Source organism: Delphinapterus leucas, chromosome 21 (assembly GCF_059928025.1).
Source record: "Delphinapterus leucas isolate spDelLeu-1000000601 "Yukka" chromosome 21, BTC_Dleu_Yukka2, whole genome shotgun sequence".
NCBI classification, from domain to species: Eukaryota; Metazoa; Chordata; class Mammalia; order Artiodactyla; family Monodontidae; genus Delphinapterus; species Delphinapterus leucas.
In genome coordinates, this window is record NC_143149.1 from 17,193,446 (window position 1) to 17,213,892 (window position 20,447).

Sequence of the window (20,447 nt, forward strand, 5' to 3'; positions counted from 1 at the left end):
AATGCTTTTCTAGGATATATATGCGACATTCTTATTATTACAAGGTTGGGTAATTTTGCTTTTGGAATTTGAAAGCTTAGACTTAAGTAGTGATTTGATTGTAAGCCAGGTGGCAGATGGTCTGGCACAGTGGGGAGTGTTAAGCTGATTCACGGAAAGTTCAGGAAATGAGCAGAATGTTGGGTCTGTGTGTGTATATACATATTTGTTAAACAAAACAAAAACCAACTAGGTGCTAGAGTGTAGTGTGAAATGTTAGTTTGCAAATAAGAGTCTGGAACAATGAGAAGCCTTTCTCTAATAGGAAAACCTTTTCTCCTGCTTGGGCTGCTCTGAGCATCTCTCTTCATTTTCTCTGTAGACTCAGTCATCTGTCATTTCACTTGAACCGCATTTTGACCATATGGGGAAATGAAAAAGAAGGGTTCCGGAGCACCTATTATTCTGGCTTAATTGAGGCAGCTAGGACCAAGGACAACAACAGCATGGGGGCAGTTTTAAAACTGTCTGTTAGAATTGGCTGAGACGTGGGCAGCCACTTGTGGGATTTCACATGTTGGTTGTACAAACCAGCCATCATGGAGTGCTTGTACCTCCTGAACCACTGGGTTTAGGAGAATTCTGAGTGTGTGTTCGGCCTCAGTGGGACCAAGCACCATAATCAGTGAGTGGGGACCCTGTGACACCGTATGCACTGTCTGTGTGCACACTTGGTGTTCAAACCCTCTCATACATAGAGAGGTGAGGTGATTCAGCACAGCTAGGCAGTGGCCCAGTCAGGACCAGAACTCACATATTATAGGTTCCATTCCATTCCATTCCTTGAAACTAATGTGCTTCTCTTATTATATTGGAGCTTGTGCCACTGAAGAGTTTATCATTTGCATATAATAACTCTAGAATAGAGAACATTTAGATATCGTCAGGATACCCAACCGGCTGCCCCATTAGGAACTGGAATAGAGGGCAGGAGAAATACTTTAAGGGCATCACGCCTCGTAGCAAAGTACATCCTTCAAGTTAGGGTCAGTCTAGAGGAGAGCCTTTAGAAAACCAAAGGATATGAAAGTATTGGTCATAAAACTGTGTGCTGTTTTTTCTCCACCATAAAACTGTGTGCTGTTTTGTCTCCACACTTTGTCTCCACCATTAGTAAAGTGGGGAAGAGTGAAGGGGGGAGTGTGTATAGTAGATGATCAGAGAGAGAGTGTGTATGTGTGTGTGTGTATGTGTTTATATGAGCGTGTGCACATGTGTGTATATATATGTATATATGTGTCACATATAAATGTAAATGTATGTGTGTGTTTGTACCCTGGGTCAAACTCATTTTATCCTTGAAATACGGATTTTGACCCTCGCGTGTAACAAATTGATGCGAGAAGGGTGGCAGTGAGACAGTTTGTTTCCAGGACAGCACCTCCGTTCTGAGTGTGACAGAGCCAACAAGACAGGAATATTGTGCCTCATGAGAAATGTGTCTTTTGTCTTGTGAGAAATCCTTTCACCTGAGTCCTTTGGAAACTGAAGGTCTTTGTGTTTAAAGCTTAGAAATGAAAAGCGTGGATTTAGGATCATACAGATTCATAATAGGTCTGTAAATTAAGCTCAATTCAGTTTTTCAAAATCTATGTAGGTGACTTATTTGCTGCTGAGTATAATTTTTAAAATATGTCAAGAAAAGTAAGACTCAAATCCAGATTGTTATTTTATTTATAAGTTTTTAAAAATAAGTTTATTTATTATTTATTTTTGGCTGCGTTGTGTCTTAGTTGCTGCGCACGGACTTTCTCTAGTTGCGGCAAGTGGGGGCTACTCTTTGTTGCGGTGCATGGGCTTCTCATTGCGGTGGCTTCTCTTGTTGCGGAGCCCAGGCTCTAGGCACGTGGGCTCAGTAGTTGTGACTCGCGGGCTCTAGAGCGCAGGCTCAGTAGTTGTGGCGCACGGGCTTAGTTGCTCCGCGGCATGTGGGATCTTCCCAGACCAGGGCTTGAACCCGTGTCCCCTGCATTGGCAGGTGGATTCTTAACCTCTGCGCCACCAGGGAAGTCCCCGGATTGTTATAATACATGGTTGAGACTAATAACATCATTTACTTCCCTTCTTGGATTTTGATTTAGCGTAAGTTGAAATGTTGATTGAAACCCACTACCATTTTACATGAATATCTAAAAAACCTGCTCTATGACATTTTGGTTCCATTTCTTTAAGACTCTGAAATCATTCCCCATCCATCCTTTGAAAAGTTATGTTGAATTTTATAGTAGTAGTATCTTAAGTATTTATCATTTACATTAGCTCCCTGTCAACTTGGGAGAAACCAAGTTTCCAGGTTCTGGGGAAAGAGGGAATTGGGAAAAAAAGGATAGGAAGTTGACAGAAACTTGTTGGAAAAACCAAGTCTCCAGGTTCTGGGGAAAGAGGGAATTGGAAAGAAGGATAGGAAATTGACAGAAACTTGTCAGTAGGAGGGAAGGCTCTGTGTTGATTTGGCCTAATATTGGAAGTGTTATCTGTGCACAGGAAGAACAAATATGTGGCTCCTTGTAGGGGGACTTGACGTAGATCAGGGGAGAATGACAGCATGTCTTTACAAGGTTTAAATGTGACATCTGTAAGCACTGTTGTAGGAGTTGGGACAGTTTAGCCTAGAGAAAAATTTCTAGCTGTCTTCAAATTTATAAATATTTGTAAATAATGTTGACAACTCACCCCTTTCTAGAAATGTGAGGTGAAGGAAGGGATCAAGGTTGGTAATAAAGAAATTTGTGATTATAAGTGTTGATTATTAGAATGGAATTGGTTGGTTAGAATTGGGTGTTGAAGATTATTTAGAAAATAATTATAAAAAATCCAATCTGGGTCAGTGGAGGGGCAATTAAGCCTGGAAACCAGGTAGTGAATGAATGAACCTCCAGATTTCCCTCTGGCCCAGTAAGTATATGGTGACATAAACATACTAGTGGTTTGTGTGGTTAGCAAGGGGAGACAGATAAAAAGTTTAACTTTTATGGGAATAGAGAACCATAAAACTTTCAAAGTATTTTTGTTAGGATTTTTTCCTCCTGAGTTATGGAGAGAAAAGGGCAAAGTGCTGTGTTTACACTCGAGTGTTGTGTATAACATGATAATCTCTTAGGAAGAGCCAAGCAGTGCTGTTAAAATTCCTTGTAGGAGCTGAGCTTCTGGACACTGTACTTTTTCAATGATTACTCAGTTATGGAGAATTAAAAGGAGAAGTTTAGAATGATAAGGAAATACCGATTTTTTTCATCTTTAATTAGATCACTGCTGCTGCTCTCCTCACCCTCCTTTTTTGTTACCACTAAATAAAATTTGAAACAGCTTTGTATGTTGTTATCTTTACATGCGGGTACTATTTTTGACTTTTCAAGCCTTTCGTTTAAGGTTTTTGACCCTTAGGAGATTTTAAAATGTAGATACCCTCAGCCAAAAACAGTGCAATAAGTGATGGTGATGCTGGTTAAATTCCTAATACGGAATCCTCTCAACTGTACCAGAGCCAGGAACGCTATTTCATAGGACCTTGTTATGGACCTGATACACCTTTAGCAAAAATATAATGTGAAAATGCATTCTCATTTTGAATTCAGAGCACGGGACACAGGCCCTGCTCTTTCTTTTCCCTCTGCCTTTCCCCTGTCCCATACAAATCTTAAGGATACAGTAGAAGAATTGGGTTATTATTATTTTTAAATCCAATGAGAAGCCATAAATGTGAAAAGGAAATTCACAGTTTACAAAGAACCTATATAAACATATATAGGTTTATATAGTCTACATAGTTGTCTTATGCAACTGAAAGATATTGAGTTTTTTGATGCCGAGGGCTTCAGTCATTATTGGACAAAAGAAGAAACAAGAGTAAGCAAGACATCTACTGGAGGCTTTGTCTAAATGTTTCTCCGTGGTTTCAAATTTTCATTCTGGTAGAAAATCAACAAGTTACAAATTATCACTATTTTTTTAAAGCTGTGTTCTTTATTTCAAAGTGTCACTGTCTTTTGATATGCTAGGATTGTCTTTAGAGTCCCAGTGAAGAACGAGAAGCAAAATCAGAGACTAGCAAAGTAGCAGATGCCCTTTCCAGGACCCGTTGACATATTATACCTAAAATATAGTATTTGCTCACCTTCACTCTCACCTTTTCCCAGGAAATAGTATAGGTCTGCTTCTTTGGGAGCCCCCTTTGCCTAGTTAACTGTCGTGGACTCAGAATTATACCACAGCCTAAGCACAATTGTCTAGTGCCTCAAACTTTCTCCAGAAGTCCTTTCTTCAATTCTTTTAGTGCCTGGAAACTCCCCCCCACCACCCCCAGAGATGATTCCTGTGTGAGTGAGAGAGGAAAGGTTTACGTGTAATATAAAAGATGGTTTTTATTATTTAGGTGGAATTCTCTTTTATACTTTAGCTTTAGGGCTTAGGTGCCTTTGTTCTAGGGCAGATGTTGGAGTTTCAGCTTCTTGCAGTGGCACAGAAGGATCAGAACCAGATCTCACCTTTGCAGCTACCAAGGAGCTTGTACATTATCGTCGTCCCTTGGTATCCACAGGGGATTGGTTCCAGGACCCCCAAGGATACCAAAATATCTCCCAACTTTTGTCTGGGATGAAAGCTGCCCTGGAAAAGAGGCATAAACTTGGGCTGTGCCAAGATGTAAGGTCACCCTGGTTACCGTTCACCCTGCATCCCTGAGGCTAGGAACTACCTGTTATCCGTCTTTGTATTCCCAACATAGAGTAATGCCTGACACGTGGTAGGTGCTTAGTGAGCACTTGTTGATTTAAAGAGGAAAGATAGGTCGTGGAAGACTCATACTGTGTTTATCTGTAAAATAAAATGTACTTTTCTGTTTTATTCCAGCTGGTAATAACGCTGTCATCAAATACGAGGAAAAACCTCCGAAACCAGCATTTCAAAATGGCTCCTCAGGATCCTTATATTTGAAGCCTTTGGTACCCCGAGCTCACGTGCACTTACTAAAAACGCCTCCAAAAGGTATGGACCTCACTGTGGAGAGAAGAGGAGGGCAAGGCTTTTTAAGTCCTTGGCTTACAGGAGGTTAAATTTTGGCATTTAGGTTCATGTTATATTGAATATTTATTTACAAAAAGTCTGGTGAATAAAGACATAATACATTTTTACACTGATGGAGCTATTCTTGTTCTGAGAGTCTGTAGGTTCTATAGCTAAAACTCGACACATATAAATCAGCAGATAGAACAAAGGTATAAGGTGAAAATAAATGAAACTTCTAGAGTTAAATTATGCGAAGGTGGTGATCTAGAATAATGAGATAGAAGTGCATGGTTTACTTCACACTTTTGGTCCAACCATGTCCCCCCGCGCCCCACCCCCATGTTCTTTATCTCTTCTTCTCTGTATCGCTCGCTTCGTGATTGCTACAGCTAATGAAGGTTAACTTTCAAGTTTACAACATATGTGGTATATACTTCATATGGAATGTTTTCGTGCAGCTTTATCACAGTGGAGCTGAAGCACATTCGCAGTTGTTGCTTAGTGAATTGAAAGATTGCTTAACTGAAAGAATAATTGTGAATGAGAAGCTTGAGCTGTAATATGTGATGCATATTTGTATTAGAGGGTTTAAAATGCACAGAGATGTACAGCATCCTCCTTCATCCCGTCAACCATGAATAACTGTTGCCTTTCCTCCTTTTCTTTCCCTCTGCATATATAATAGCTTTGTTTTTGTTTCAAGAAAACTCAGGGCATAATATGGACATTCTCTTGTGTCTTGCTTTTTATTAATTTAATAGTATATCATGAGAGTGTCTTCATTTTAAATGGCTATGAAATAGTCTCCTGTTTTCCAATTCCCTGGTTCCTGGACAATTTCTGTCTTTCACTATGGCACGCGACACTGAGATGAACATCTCTGAATGTGAATACTATTCGTTGCTTCAGGTTCTAGTTACTTCTGTGGGATATTCCTAAAAGAGGAACCACTGGGTTAAACTGTGTGAATCTTTGTGAAATTGTTATCATATTACTAAATAACTTTCCAGAAATGTGTTAGTCTCTCAAAGCAGTGTGTGTCTGTTGCTCTGTGTCCTTCTCAATATTTGTGTGTGTGTGTGTGTGTGTGTGTGTTACATTATGTAAAGGATCACGTGGTAACTTGAGGTTAATTACCTAGTGAATGTTTATCAACAGTTTCTTTTCTACTGAATTCAAGAGAGAATAGGCATAGGTATTGGCAAAAAGATTCTTCTGGGTACCAGCAGGTTCATATTTAAACAAATTTCTGATGCATCAAATTACCCCTCGGTGGGATGACATCAGTATATGAATCTATGGTTTGTACTGATGATGATAAAGCCCTGTAATCTACGCATGCACCAGTAACTGGAAAGAAATGTCGAACTTTGATACTAAGATAACTTTCAGAGAGTTAGAACGGCATGATTTCTCTGATACGTTTGCAGAACAGAGAACCTCAGTATTCTAAAATGTCTTGCCATTGAATTTGTAAGCTTTTGTATCACAGAGGTTTTACTTGACTGGGAATCAATGCTGTCCATTTATAACAGCCACATATTTTAAGAGATTGTCATCTCTGTAAAATTCCACAGAATGTGGCAGCTGTTCTAACTAAATAATCTGCAGGTGACTTGCCCTAGAAATGACTCTGTCACATCAGGAAGACGTGCTCATAGTCGTCTAGTGACTTATCTTTGTAGCTCTGTACCTGTTACCACTCCTGGTTGAATTTATTTTTCAGCTTTATTGATGTATAATTGACAGTTAAAATTATATTTGATTTAATACACATATACATTGTGAAAGAATTCCCCTGGTTGTATTTTATATTGTATCAGTTTGGAGGAAAAGCTTAAGTATGTTTTCCTTCATAGCTGAATAGCAAGAGAACTGGATTTAATACTTGGCAATTTTAGAAATCACACCCTAGTAGCTGTGTTTTGTAGTCTGGGCCTTTTTGCTCTATCAGCAGTAGAATAGCATCAAGTGTGTAATACATGTGTAAATTTAGCACTGTTAAAATTTGAATTTCAGCAGTTCTTGAACTGAAAAAATACCATAGTTTGTCCTAGCATGTTTAATTTTGACAATGAATAATATCACCCTTAAACTACTATTTTGATGTTATTTGGAATATTTTATCCTTAGATATTGTAAGTATAAACTCAATAAAGTTGATTAAATCTCAGTGGAATTTCCCATCAGGAACCTAAAATTTAGGTGTTAATGGATTGTTTTTGGAAAAAAAACTTAGTTTTTAAATGGTTTAGTTTTTTATGATATTTTCTATAAAACATAAATATTTCCATTTTAGGTCCTTCAAGAAAAGGTCTATATACAGCTTTGAATGCGGGTAAGTGACACCTTAAATATGGATGGAGAAAAAGAGTTTTTTTGTAAAGTTATATTATCATTACAAGTATTCAAGTGTATTTGCAGTGATTTTTCACTAGTATGCTTAAAATATAATTTCAGGTTTGTGGCATAAACATAACTGCTTATGACCTTGATCAGCATAGGGTTAAAACTTGGTGAGCACAATTGCCAAGCCATCTGATGCAGAAGGACGTTTTATTAATCACAGATAATTTGTTTTTTAAATAATGATATTTTTTCAGATGTGGAACATATTTAATATTTAAAATGTGGAGATGTAGAGAATGTACTTTTTTTTTTTTTTTTTACAAGAAATAGGCTATTTTACAATTGGATAGTCTTTAATTGCTAAATAATCTCAAGATCAGGTTGGTTTTTTTTTTTGCGGTACGCGGGCCTCTCACTGTTGTGGCCTCTCCCGTTGCGGAGCACAGGCTCCGGACGCGCAGGCTCAGCTGCCATGGCTCACGGGCCCAGCCGCTCCGCGGCATGTGGGATTTTCCCGGACCGGGGCACGAACCCGTGTCCCCTGCATCGGCAGGTGGACTCTCAACCACTGCACCACCAGGGAAGCCCTCAAGATCAGGTTTTAACACCTTTAATAGTTCAGCCATTTAACATTTTTCTTTTCTTTTTTATACTTCTATTGAACAAAGTCACATCCATCTCTAAGACAGCCTGCAGCCTCACTCACTGAACCTTTGAACGTCAACTGGAAATCAAAAAGCTTTGTCTCTTGAGAAGCCATAGAAGATTCATTAAAATATAGAAGTTTCTATCTTTTCTCTGTAGCTGCTTAGGTCCCCATCCAGTACTTGAATTCTCTTCTTTAGTATGCGGTTATAGGACAGCTGTATGGCTTCCAAGTCCACTGAGGGTTAGAACGGCAAATCAAAGGGGAGAAGGGTATTGTTATAACACACTGACTACAGATCATCGTGCATCGTGACAGTGTTGGCTGCTAAGGATATAAAGGTTTGCCCAAAACGAGCAAGGACCTTGTCTCAGAAAGCTTACAGAAAAGTCAAAGGACTGCACAAAAAAATATAAAATCACAAGGAGGGTTACTTGTTCCAGTGAGAGGCCTGGTTAAAGGCTATGATCTAGTGAGGGAAGCCTGGGCACGAAGTACAAATTTGTGACCCCCTGTATAGAGATAGTAATTAAAGAAAATGGGGTGGGTAACCTTAAATATGGAATAACTAATATCTTTGAGGCTCCCAAGACATGTTTGGTTTCCTTAGCTTAATGAGGCAGGGAAGTGTGACCTATTATAGGCTCTTAAAGCTAGAGAGGGCCCAGCCATGCAGAGCGATTTAAATTCTAAAGGTTCGCAAGAGCCTGAGTTTGAACATATATGTTTACCAAACTAATTTTAAAAGCCAAAAGAACTATTCTGCACACTGAGATTTTCATTTTCTTTCATTTTAAATTTCCAGCGCATCCTAATATTTAGCAGAAAAGGATAGCTAGTATGCTATAAACGACTGTATGTTAGAAAATCAGATAACCTTTATCTGAAAGCTAGATGATATGATAATTCTGTTTAACTGAGAAACTTCTAGAGTGTTTTCCAAAGTGGCTGCACCATTTTACATTTCCACCAGCAATGTATGAGGGGTCTAGTTTCTCCACATCCTTGTCAACACTTGCTTTTGTCTGCCTTTTTTATTATAGCCATTCTAATGGGTATGAAGTGGTATCTCATTGTGGTTTCAGTTTACATTTCTCTGATGGCTCATCAGATGTTGAGCACCTTTCAGAAGCTTATTGGCCGTTTGTATATCTTCTTTGGGGAAACGTTTATTCAAATCCTTTGCCTATTTTAAAAGTATTTGTATTATTATTGTTGAATTATAGGAGTTCTTTATATATTCTGAATATTAGGCCCTTATCAGATATGATTTGCAAATAATTTTCTCCCATTCTGTAGGCTGTCTTTTCACTTTTTGATAGTACCCTTTAAGGCATATTTTTAATTTTCATGAGATCCAGTTTATTTTTTTCTTATGTATCTATTTGGCATTATATCGAAGAAGCCATTGCTTAGATACAAGGTCATAAAGACTTATGCCTATGTTTTCTTCTAAGAGTTTTATACTTTTAGCTCTTACACTTGGGTCTTTGATCCATTTTTTTGAGTTAATTTTTGCATTTGATGTGAAGTAGGGGATCCAACTTAATTCTTCTGCATGTAGATTTCCTGCTGTCCCAGTACCATTTGTTGAAAACACTATTCTTTCTTCCATTGGAATGTCTTGTCACCTTTGTTAAAAACAGTTGGCTGTAAATGTGAGGCTATGTTTCTGGACTCTCTTTTCATGGATCTATGTGTCAGTGCCACATTGTTTTGATTACTGTGGTGTAATAAGTTCTAAAATCAGGAAGTGTGAGTCCTCTAACTTGTTCTTCTTCTTCAAGATTGTTTTGGCTATTCTGAGTCCCTTGAATTTCCATATGAACTTTAGGGTCAACTTGTCAATTTCCATAGAAAAGTCAGCTAGGACTTTGATAGAAATTGCATTGAATCTGTAGATGAATTTCTGGAGTATTGCCATCTTTACAATATGAAGTATTTTGATTCATGAGTATAGGATGGCTTCCTTTTTAGTTAGGTCTCCTTTAATTTCTTGTAACACTTTTTTTGTAGTTTTCAAAATACAAGTTTTGCAGTTTTGGGGGGAAGTATTTGTGTGTGACATTTCTGTGCTTTGGAAGCTGCCATTGATATTGGTCACAGTAAAGGGGCTGGTTAAATAAGTCTAATATGTCTGTTTTATGAAACTTGGAAAGGCAGTCTTAATTCATGTCTCAAGTCTATGATTATATGAAATATTGTAAAGGATATTTGTTTTCACAGGCATAGTACAAATAATCTCCAATATATATCTTCTTTCTACACACGGGAAAACTGTTAGCATTAGGTATTTTCCTTTGGCACATTGTGGGACTGACATGATATCTTGTTTCCAAAGCCTACCACTGACCCTCAACATATCAGTGACCCTTGATAGGTCAGGTTACCAGAATGGCGAATTAGCAACTGATTGAGAAAAGAAATGAACAGTGTGAATCACGCTGTGGTTTTGCTTGGCAAAGCCTCTAACCCTGGAGTAGAAATGGGGCATATGACAGAGTTTGAGAATGCCTACCTTCAATTCACCCTGAGTAATCAATGCTCTAATAATTGCAGTGGAAAAAGATGTATTTTAAGGGGGTCAGCATAGTGATTTAATCTAGATTGCGGGGTATGAACATGTATTTTCCAAAAATCATAAACTTCTAGTTGATGGTTAGTTATCATTACTTAAGACTAACCTAGTATTATGACGAGCCTGCTGAGGAAGTCACAGTGTGTTGCCCTTTGGAGGAACAGCTTGGATGCTAAGAAGTGGTGTCCAAGCAGCCAATGACTTTGTGGGTCATGTAACCTCTTAATATTAGCTTTCTTTTCTGTGTAATTGAAATGATTGATCACTAAGGTTTCTCCCCGCTCTGATAGCCTATGACTGCAAAGCACCTTGCCTTGGCTTTCTTTATATTCTGCTTGCAACAGTCATCTTTTAGATCGTACAGAAGACATTGCCTCCACATACAAACATGTTCCTCTGAGCATTAAATTTTATGGCTTTCAGATAGGTTTTTTTGTTTGTTTGTTTAAGCAACAAACTGGTGGAGATTAAAGTTGACCAACTTCATACATTTTCACTAGAGTACAGTCATCACTTTTTAGCGATTTGCTAAGTTCTAAAAAGTTTAACATGTAGAGGTTTAGAAATCACCCTTTAGTTTTTTTTTAATTTGTGATTTTAAATAAAATTCAGATAACTTTATATCCTGTTGTCACTTAACATAAGTAATCACTCTTTGATGACTATTACGTTTGGCATATGCGGCGGCATTTAACTACTCTGTAATGTTTGGGGTGCTTCTGTATCACATTCACAAATGATGCTCTGATGAACATCTTCACAGTTATCACCTTCAAAGTTTAGGGAAGTTTTTTTTGTGATAGATTCTTAAAAGTAGTGTAAACAAATCAAAACATATGCATATTTATAGCCACTTCAGTCAACCAAGTTGCTTTCCAAAAGCTTCATATCCATTTATACAATGACTGACAACATAAAAGAGGGCTGGCATCACCATACTCTGGTCGACGTTGGGTATTATTATTATTTTTTAATTTGGCTAGTTTAATAGTTGAAAATTCTGTATCATTATTTTAGTTTTAACCTTTAATCAGTAATTTCAAAGACAGTTCCATTATCTCGTAAGACAATGAAGAGGAACAGAAAGAGAATGAACTTTTCAGGCATTGACTATTGGTTGAAATCTTGGGATTGCCGCATTCCACTTGTGTCCTGACCTTGGGCTAGTTGCTAAGCCTCTCCAAAGCCTCAAATTTCTCATTTGGAAACGTGAGACTATTTTGGGAAAAACTCCCAGCATAGAAGTAATTTTGACGTTACAGAGTTGTTATATAAAAAACTCTCAGATGATAGCTGCCTCTGCTACTAGGGACAGTGACAAGAATAATCCTTTTCATTGTTCTTATGGTTCTAGTGGCTGTACTTTTAGAGCTCTATTCCAGGAGGTTGAATTATTTTAAATCCTTCAAGCAGGAAAAACCGGTGAAAGTCAAGAACCATCCTCATGGGGTCTAGCTGTTGTAATTTATTTAAAGATTATGGTGCTGTAAGAGTCTAGCCAACATTGGCTCTAAATAAAACTTGGTTTACTGTTTATAAGGAAGATGCTACACATACCATTACTATTATTGCCATGGTTCTACCACACATGAAAGCTCTTAGGAATACCAGAGCACCAGAGTTGTATTTATCCTGCCCCTTGGTTCTTTTACACAAGATCATCAGTCTCAGGTGCCGTGGTGTCTGCCCTGGAAAGTAGGAAATGCACTGCTCCTTCCATCCCCACCACTAAATCCAGCACAGGAGGATAGGGTTGCTTTCTGTACCCCCTCTTCCAAGTGTTGGGAGATGGTTGAGAGTTGCACACCTGCTCTGAAGAGGTAATACCGGTGTGACCAGCGCTTTCTCTGGTGAGAGTAGGGATGAGGCTGTCCTTTTTTTTTTTTTTTTTTTTTTCCGGTACGCGGGCCTCCCACTGTTGTGGCCTCTCCCGTTGCGGAGCACAGGCTCCGGACACGCAGGCTCAGCGGCCATGGCTCACGGGCCCAGCCGCTCCGCGGCATGTGGGATCTTCCCGGACCGGGGCATGAACCCGTGTCCCCTGCATCGGCAGGCGGACTCTCAACCACTGCGCCACCAGGGAAGCCCGAGGCTGTCTTTCTGTGTTGGTTTATGATTATAACTCTCCTCTCACACTTAAAGAGCAAATGCTATTTTGGCATGTGTTAAATTTAGTGTTCAAATCAGGGAAAAGTATGGATTGTTCAGTAAATCTTGTTGGAACAAGGACTATCATTTTATCAGGAGCTAGAGCCCTACTTCATATACTACATGCAAATATATTCCAGACTGAAGTTTTAAACAAAAATTAGAATGATAAGAGCACTGAGAGTATACACTTGTATAGAAAAGGCCTTTCCACGAATGTCACAATGAACGAATGGGTAACTAGTTATGACAACAAAAGTTTAAGACCTCCCGTTTGTCAAAAACATTTTAAGCATGGTGATGGATGTTAATTAACTATAACTAGACTTGTGATCATTTCACAATATAGACAAATATAGGCATACGTCAGAGATACTGTGGGTTCAGTTCCAGACCACGACAGTAAAGCGAGTCACATGAATTTTTGGCTTCCCAGTACATATAAAAGTTATGTTTACACTATAGTGTAGTCTGTTAACTGTGCAATAGTAGCATTATGTCTAAAAAAGGTACATATCTTAATTTAAAAATACAAACCAAAAAACAATTACAGTAGTAACAGCAAAGATCACCAGTCACCATAACAAATATAATAATAATGAAAACGTTTGAAATATTGCAAGAATTACCAAAATGTGACATAGACACATGAACTGACCAAATGCTGTTGGAAAAATGGTGCCATAGACTTGCTCAACGCAAGGTTGCCACAACCTTCAATTTGTAAAAATACAATATCTATGAAGCGCAATAAAACGAGGTTATGCTTGTATCGAATCCAAAAAAGACAAATACTGTGGAATCTAAAAGATAGAATGAATGAATGTAACAAAACAGAAACAGACTCACAGATAACAAACTAGTGGTTACCAGTGGGGAGAGGACAGGGAAGAGGGACAATATCGTAGAAGGGGAGTAAGAGGTACAAACTATTAGGTATAAAATAAGATACAAGGATGTAATTAACGTACAGCACAGGGAGTATAGCCAATATTTTATAGTAATTTAAAATGGAGTTTATAAAATATGAAATCATATTTTGTACACTTGAAACTAACATAACATTGCAAATCAACTATACTTCATTAAAAGGTGGGAAAAGAAAAAAATTAGACACAAAAAAAGAAATATGAGGGACTAAGAAACATGAAAAAAGTTTACGAACATCAATTAAAATAATGTGCTGTCAGTTCTTGTCTATTTTTAAGAATAATACCCACTATTGGTGAATGCGTGAGGACCAGGTGCCTCGTACATGCCACTGAAGGGGTATAAATTACTACAGCCTTTCTGGACAGAGACACTTTGGTGACATATAACAAAAGCCTTCTACCCTGGAATTCCATTTATCAGAATTGATTCTAGGAAAATAGTTGATTGACTTATTTATTGCTTTTCAGAAATATTTAGAAGGGGAAAAATTGGAAACAGTATGAATGGTTTAAACAGCAGGTGTTGTTTATGTTCACCGACATTTTAATGATATTTTTGAAGGCATTAAAATAACAACATAGAGGAGTATTTAATGTCATGGAAAGATAAATGTGAAATTTTTAAGTTTAAGAAAACTGGTTACAGAGCACTGTGATGTACAGGTAATTTAACTTTTTTTTTTTTAATAATTTTTAAAATTTGTTTTTATTTTTGGCTGTGTTGGGCCCTCGTTGCTATGTGTGGGCTTTCTCTAGTTGCGGTGAGCAGGGGCTACTCTTCGTTGCGCTGCGCCGGCTTCTCATTGTGGTGGCTTCTCTTGTTGTGGAGCACGGGCTCTAGGCACGCGGGTTTCAGTAGTTGTGGCACACGGGCTCAGTAGTTGTGGCTTGCGGGCTCTAGAGCGCAGGCTCAGTAGTTGTGGCACACGGGCTTAGTTGCTCTGTGATATGTGGGATCTTCCAGGCCAGGGGTCGAACCCATGTCCCCTGCATTGGCAGGCGGATTCTTAACCACTGTGCCACCAAGGAAGACCCTAATTTAACTTTTATTTTTTAAAAAATTATACATTGAACATGTTTTTTTTCTTAGTTTTTAAAAACAAACATTGTACATGGATAAAACATTACTGCTCTTATTTTGGGAGACCAAAGAAATAAAAGGCAGTGCCACTGATCTTGAAAAACTTATCATCTTAAGGGTGGGTGGAGGTTGAAATTTTTTCTAATTGCTTTATGTGAATTTTTGGACAGTTATTCACGATATACCTTAGACATTCTTTTCCCTACTAAGGAAGAGGACATTATGGAAATATTTGACTCTTTTTTTTTTTTTTGCTGTACGCGGACCTCTCCCTGTCGTGGCCTCTCCCGTTGCGGATCACAGGCTCCGGACGTGCAGGCCTAGCGGCCATGGCTCACGGGCCCAGCCGCTCCGCGGCATGTGGGATCTTCCCAGACCGGGGCACAAACCCGCGTCCCCTGCATCGGCAGGCAGACTCTCAACCACTGCGCCAACAGGGAAGCCCGGAAAAATTGGACTCTTGAGTTGAAGTTTCTACCATTGGAATAGAGATTTGAACTTAAAAATTATGATGCATAAAAATGAAGAAAATATGGCAATTAGTGTTGTGTTAGGCAGAGGAAGGAGGTAAACGTTAAGACTGATACTCCATGTTGGAGTTCTGGGGAAGATTGGTTGGATAGAGATGCTTGAATCCCTGGTTTAAATATTAATCTCCAGATTCTTGATGATCATTAACAGCAACAAATAAATCTGTCCTAGTTGGATGTATTTCCTAGCATCTAAGCAACCCTGCACAGCATATGCTAGAATCATAACATCATTGTTTTCTAAAGTCCAGTCACTAATGAAATGCACACATTCATACACAGACTGCAATGGGATCTGTGATTCTTGTTTGAACCTACTGTGATATTATTATAACACATTGACCTGCCAAACACTTATATCATCCATAAGATACCTTCTTTAGTTTTTTAAGCCTTACCAAAGACCTTATACAATTATTTATTCATTGTTTTTGTCATTAATAGAAACTCAGTTCATATCATGTGCTTTTAAGAAAGGTATTCCGTCACTTAAACTTTTTAAAAACTTTATTTTTATGACTCTGATCTCTGTTTAAAAAAAAATTGGTAAAGGGCTTCCCTGGTGGCGCAGTGGTTGGGAGTCCGCCTGCCGATGCAGGGGACACGGGTTCGTGCCCCGGTCCGGGAAGATCCCACATGCCGCGGAGCGGCTGGGCCCGTGAGCCATGGCCGCTGAGCCTGCGCGTCCGGAGCCTGTGCTCCGCAATGGAAGAGGCCACAACAGTGAGAGGCCCGCGTACCGCAAAAAAAAAAAAAATTGGTAAAATACAGAAGCCTAAAGCAAGGGAATTAAACATCATGCCTACCCCAACTCCCAGAGTGTTGCTGATATTTTGGGATATTTGCTCCAGTATTTGTTATTCTTTTTGTTTAAAGTTGACATCCTAATACAGATACAAATTTAAATCATCGTTTTGTTTTCCCACTTGACATCCTAACACAGGCTTTGCTGTACTTCATAAAAATTCATCTTATTCCTAATTTTTAATAACTGTAATTACATTTTTCTATCTTAGGTACCAAAAGTTCCTTAAATTTTTCCTTACTGTCCTTGGTGATCCTTATGTTCTCTTAATTCAAATTAAGACTTTGTATAATAAAAAAGATGAACAGTTTCTTAAATTTGGGTACTTCTTTTTTTTTTTTTTTTTTTTTGCGGTACGCGGGCACCTCACTGCTGTGGCCTCTCCCGCTGCGGAGCGCAGGCTCAGCGGCCATGGCTCACGGGCCCAGCCGCTCCGCGGCATGTGGGATCTTCCCGGACCGGGCACGAACCCGTGTCCCCTGCATCGGCAGGCGGACTCTCAACCACTGCGCCACCAGGGAAGCCCTGGGTACTTTTATATTTAGTATAACTAAAGAAACCACAGTGTGCACACAAGTGGTAACAGCTGATCAAATAAGTAATCAAGGAAACATTTTGAGCCAGTTTTAAACTCTGTGCTTCCCCAAGCCCCTGAAGTATGTATATTATAAAAGTAATTGGAACTCTACAATAATTGCCTATTCGATTATTTAAAAGAGTGCACACATATAAAGTGTTTAGGAGTGTGCTTGGTGTGTAGTGTATTGTATGAGTTGGCTGTTAAGGCCCCTTTTGCTTTGGTGCACTTGTGCTCAACTGCCACCAGGGGGCAGACTGTGTTTGGGAAAGAATGGAAACCCAGCTTGAGCTGTTCTTAGTCATTCACCTCAAACATCTTTTTGCGTGTGTGTGTGTGTGTGTGTGTGTACACGCGCGTGTGTGTGTACACCTTGCTGTACAAACAAGAACTACTCCTCAGACTTTTGACTTTTCCTTCTGACTGGCACTGCTTCTCTTTATTCTTGTAGTTTCTTGCTGTGCTGTTTTTTGTTTTGTTTTTTTTTCTTTGTTTTTTGCCTTTGAAGGAAGAGTTCCCAGAGGATGGGAGACACTGCAGGCCACAGCCACACAGGGCCACGTAGGGTCACTCACAGGGAGAAGCAGGGAGCCTTGCTGTGCTGTTTACAAAGATCGTTAGCAACATTGCTGTTAACTCTGTGTGGTGTAGCTTAGGGTAGTTCAAGTAGACTTTCTAATGAGTATGAAAAATTGGTGGCATGTTGCTAATTTCTTCTTTTGGGTAGTCTAGGCTAAAGGATTTCCCCTTTAACCAGGATACATTAGAGTTTACTGTTACTTAACTAACAAAACTAAACAAACAAAAAACTTATAAACAAAACAGAAAACATCCTATAGGGGGTGGTGTCCTATCTTTAATAATATCAGTGTTCAGTCTTCTGTTTATAATTTTAATGCTGATTTTTTTTTTTTTTTTTTCTTTGTGGTACGCGGTCCTCTCACTGTTGTGGCCCCTCCTGTTGCAGAACACAGGCTCCGGACGCGCAGGCTCAGCAGCCATGGCTCACGGGCCCAGCCGCTCTGCGGCATGTGGGATCTTCCCGGACCGGGGCACGAACCAGTGTCCCCTGCATCAGCAGGCGGACTCTCAACCACTGCACCACCAGGGAAGCCCTTTAATGCTGATTTTTATCTTAGTTTTTTTTAAACTTTTTATGGGGGTATAGTTGTTTTACAGTGTTGTGTTTATCTTAGTTTTTACAAGCTTTTTTTCTTTTCTTGGTGCGTGGGGGGAGGAGAGGTGCTTTATGGCAAATTAATTTGCGGAATCCAGGAAAAAGGTTGCGGTTTAATAATAACAAATTGTGATAGAGTGAAAAGGCACCACCTAAATGTAGCTTTTCTAGACTTCAATTCCTTGATTATTTGTGCTTGCATGGCCGTGGGTGCAATGTTTACAAGATGCCGTGTCTGTGCAGGAACAGGTTGTAATTTTCCCGCAGCTAACCCCCGGCAGGTTGTTGGGTTGGTCTCTCGACAACCTCTCAAGTGGCAGGCTGTGGGGCGAGTGAAAAGGGAGAAGGAATTACTCAAAATTTCCTTTCCTGCCTGTCTCCTTCCCTCTTCACACCCTAAATGCTCTACAGAATTTCTTGAAGAGTAACTGCTTCCTGTGCATTCTCATAGCATTTAATAGTCATTTATGGTTAACAGTTAACTACATTCATTTCTGTTACTGAGTCTTGGAAATCTTGGAAACACACATCGATCATTTTTCACACATTGTTTTCTTGTGCTTTTTAAAATTAAAAGAGTTGACTCTTCCTGGTTTAATAATATTAGCTTTACTTAAGTGAGCATTTTGCAGGTGCAGTTTTCTTATGTCCATGCCTTTATCTTTTCAACCTCTTTTGGTTTTTTTGCCACCATATTTTAATGTGCTTTAACAAAGGACTCTACTCAAACATTTACCAGATCTCAGTTCTTACTGATAAACAATAATCACACCTTCCTGATGTTCCTAGTCTCAAAACATTACTATCTTGAGAGGTCACCTGATTTTGTATAAATGCAATTAGTCAAGCAATAATTGGAGTCCTTAGAATACTCACTAATTTTTATTCCTCTGCAACTATTGTTACATCTGGTAGAGAAATTGCATTAACCCTTTATTGCTGACTCTTAGTGAAGTCCTCAGAATATGAGTGTTAGAGTTGAATTTTAACCTTTTATCAATCCGTCATTAGTATATTATAGTAAAAACATTTTTTTGAAGTATAATTGACCTACAACACTATGTTAGTTCCAGGTGTTATAGTAGGAATTTTATTTAAAATTGTAATTGAGAACATTTATTGCTTGAAGCCATTAAAAATTTTTTTGTCCAGGGTATCAGGTTTATATATAGGTTTACATGTAAAATATCTGAAAAAAATGCCCAGTGCTACTGGGCACATTCACACTAGTAGTGTGAATATAATTACAATTTTAAAAATCCGAACACAGATTACTTTAATGAAGTCTTAATTTTTTATAATTACTAAATAAATATTAGGCACTCCTCGAAGTAGTTATTTCCCCTTAAGGATCCTCCAACTCATTACAGAACCTGTGACATTATTGGTTGTTATATAAAGTGCCTAAGACCACCCACTTTCTCCTCCCCTTCACCATCTCTGATGAAAACCATAATAAGCCCATAAGCATGTTTGGTGTGATGTCATTCAGAGGCTGCTGACTGCTGGGTCTGCTAGGAGGAGATTTTATTCAGAGGAAGAGCGTTGTTTTGGCAACATCTGGGAGTAGAAACGGAAGCCAGAAGCACTTGGATAGCTCTGGGGTTTTTCTTTTGTGCATGTACGGTGGAGTGACGTCTGGCATGTAGGCATGTTTCCTCTCGCTGTATTTCTTGGACTCGAAGAAGGGTGCTCAGTTTAAAAAGACAGTATGTGAGAATCCACGGAGCTGATTCTTCTGTGAAATCTTTCCACCTGCTCTGAAGACATGTTGTTGTCTCCCAAGTTCTCCCTGTCCACCATTCACGTTCGACTCACTGCCAAAGGATTGCTTCGAAATCTTCGACTCCCTTCAGGGTTTAGGAAAAGTACTGTCATTTTCCACACAGGTTTGTCTTGCGCAGATCTCTCTTTACCATTACACGGGGGGCATCTTGATTAACTTGCAGGTGTTTATCAGAAATTTTCTAAGGGGATAGATAACTGGCGAAAGAAAGCTCTAATGAGAGAACGAGGCGTAATTTGTAAAAATAAGCGGTTTTCTCTTATGTTTCAACACATGTGTATGGTACTTTTACTGTCTGCAAGCTGATGTGTGCTCGATTTGTTTGTTGAAAGCAGAACTGTTGCCTGGGTGCGCCCAGCTCTTTGCTCTGACACCAGCCGAATCTGGAAAAATCAACACCTGTTCAATTACATTTTACTTCACATGATTTTGGAAATAGGACACAGGTAAATTAAGACAAACAGTTCTCTTTCCTTTAAAGAAGGAGATGAAATGAGAGGGTTTCTGGAGGTTTTCATTACGTAGTTCCTCATTGAGATTGGACTAGGCTGGTTTGGTATGCTAAAAGATTTCCACGTTCTAAACATTTCTGAAATAAAACATCGTAATGGCCACGGAGAGGTAGGAAATGAACCACAAATTAAGTTTCCCAAGCTTCATGGTGGAAACGTTTGCAGTCACAGAAGACTGCCTCTGATCTTTAATGCTTGTATCTGCTTTTTATTTTCTGTGCCTGAGATGGAAATAAATGTAGGGTATATTTTAGGCACGTGTAAACCTGTGTGTCCACTTTTA

General features: G+C 39.0%; 1 protein-coding gene across 4 annotated transcripts in view; it reads left to right on the forward strand.

Moving 5' to 3' along the window:
- The window catches only part of MTUS1 (microtubule associated scaffold protein 1), a 105,304-nt gene that overhangs the window by 34,053 nt on the left and 50,804 nt on the right, over positions 1-20,447 (forward strand). For 3 of the 4 annotated variants that reach the window (XM_022571074.2, XM_022571072.2, XM_022571076.2), the window contains 2 exons: positions 4,888-5,022; positions 7,343-7,381. In XM_022571074.2, the coding sequence (XP_022426782.2) occupies positions 4,888-5,022; positions 7,343-7,381 (174 nt within the window). Of the gene's footprint in view, positions 1-4,887; positions 5,023-7,342; positions 7,382-17,214; positions 19,756-20,447 lie in introns of those variants that run through there. The other variant, XM_022571077.2, reaches the window with a different exon arrangement.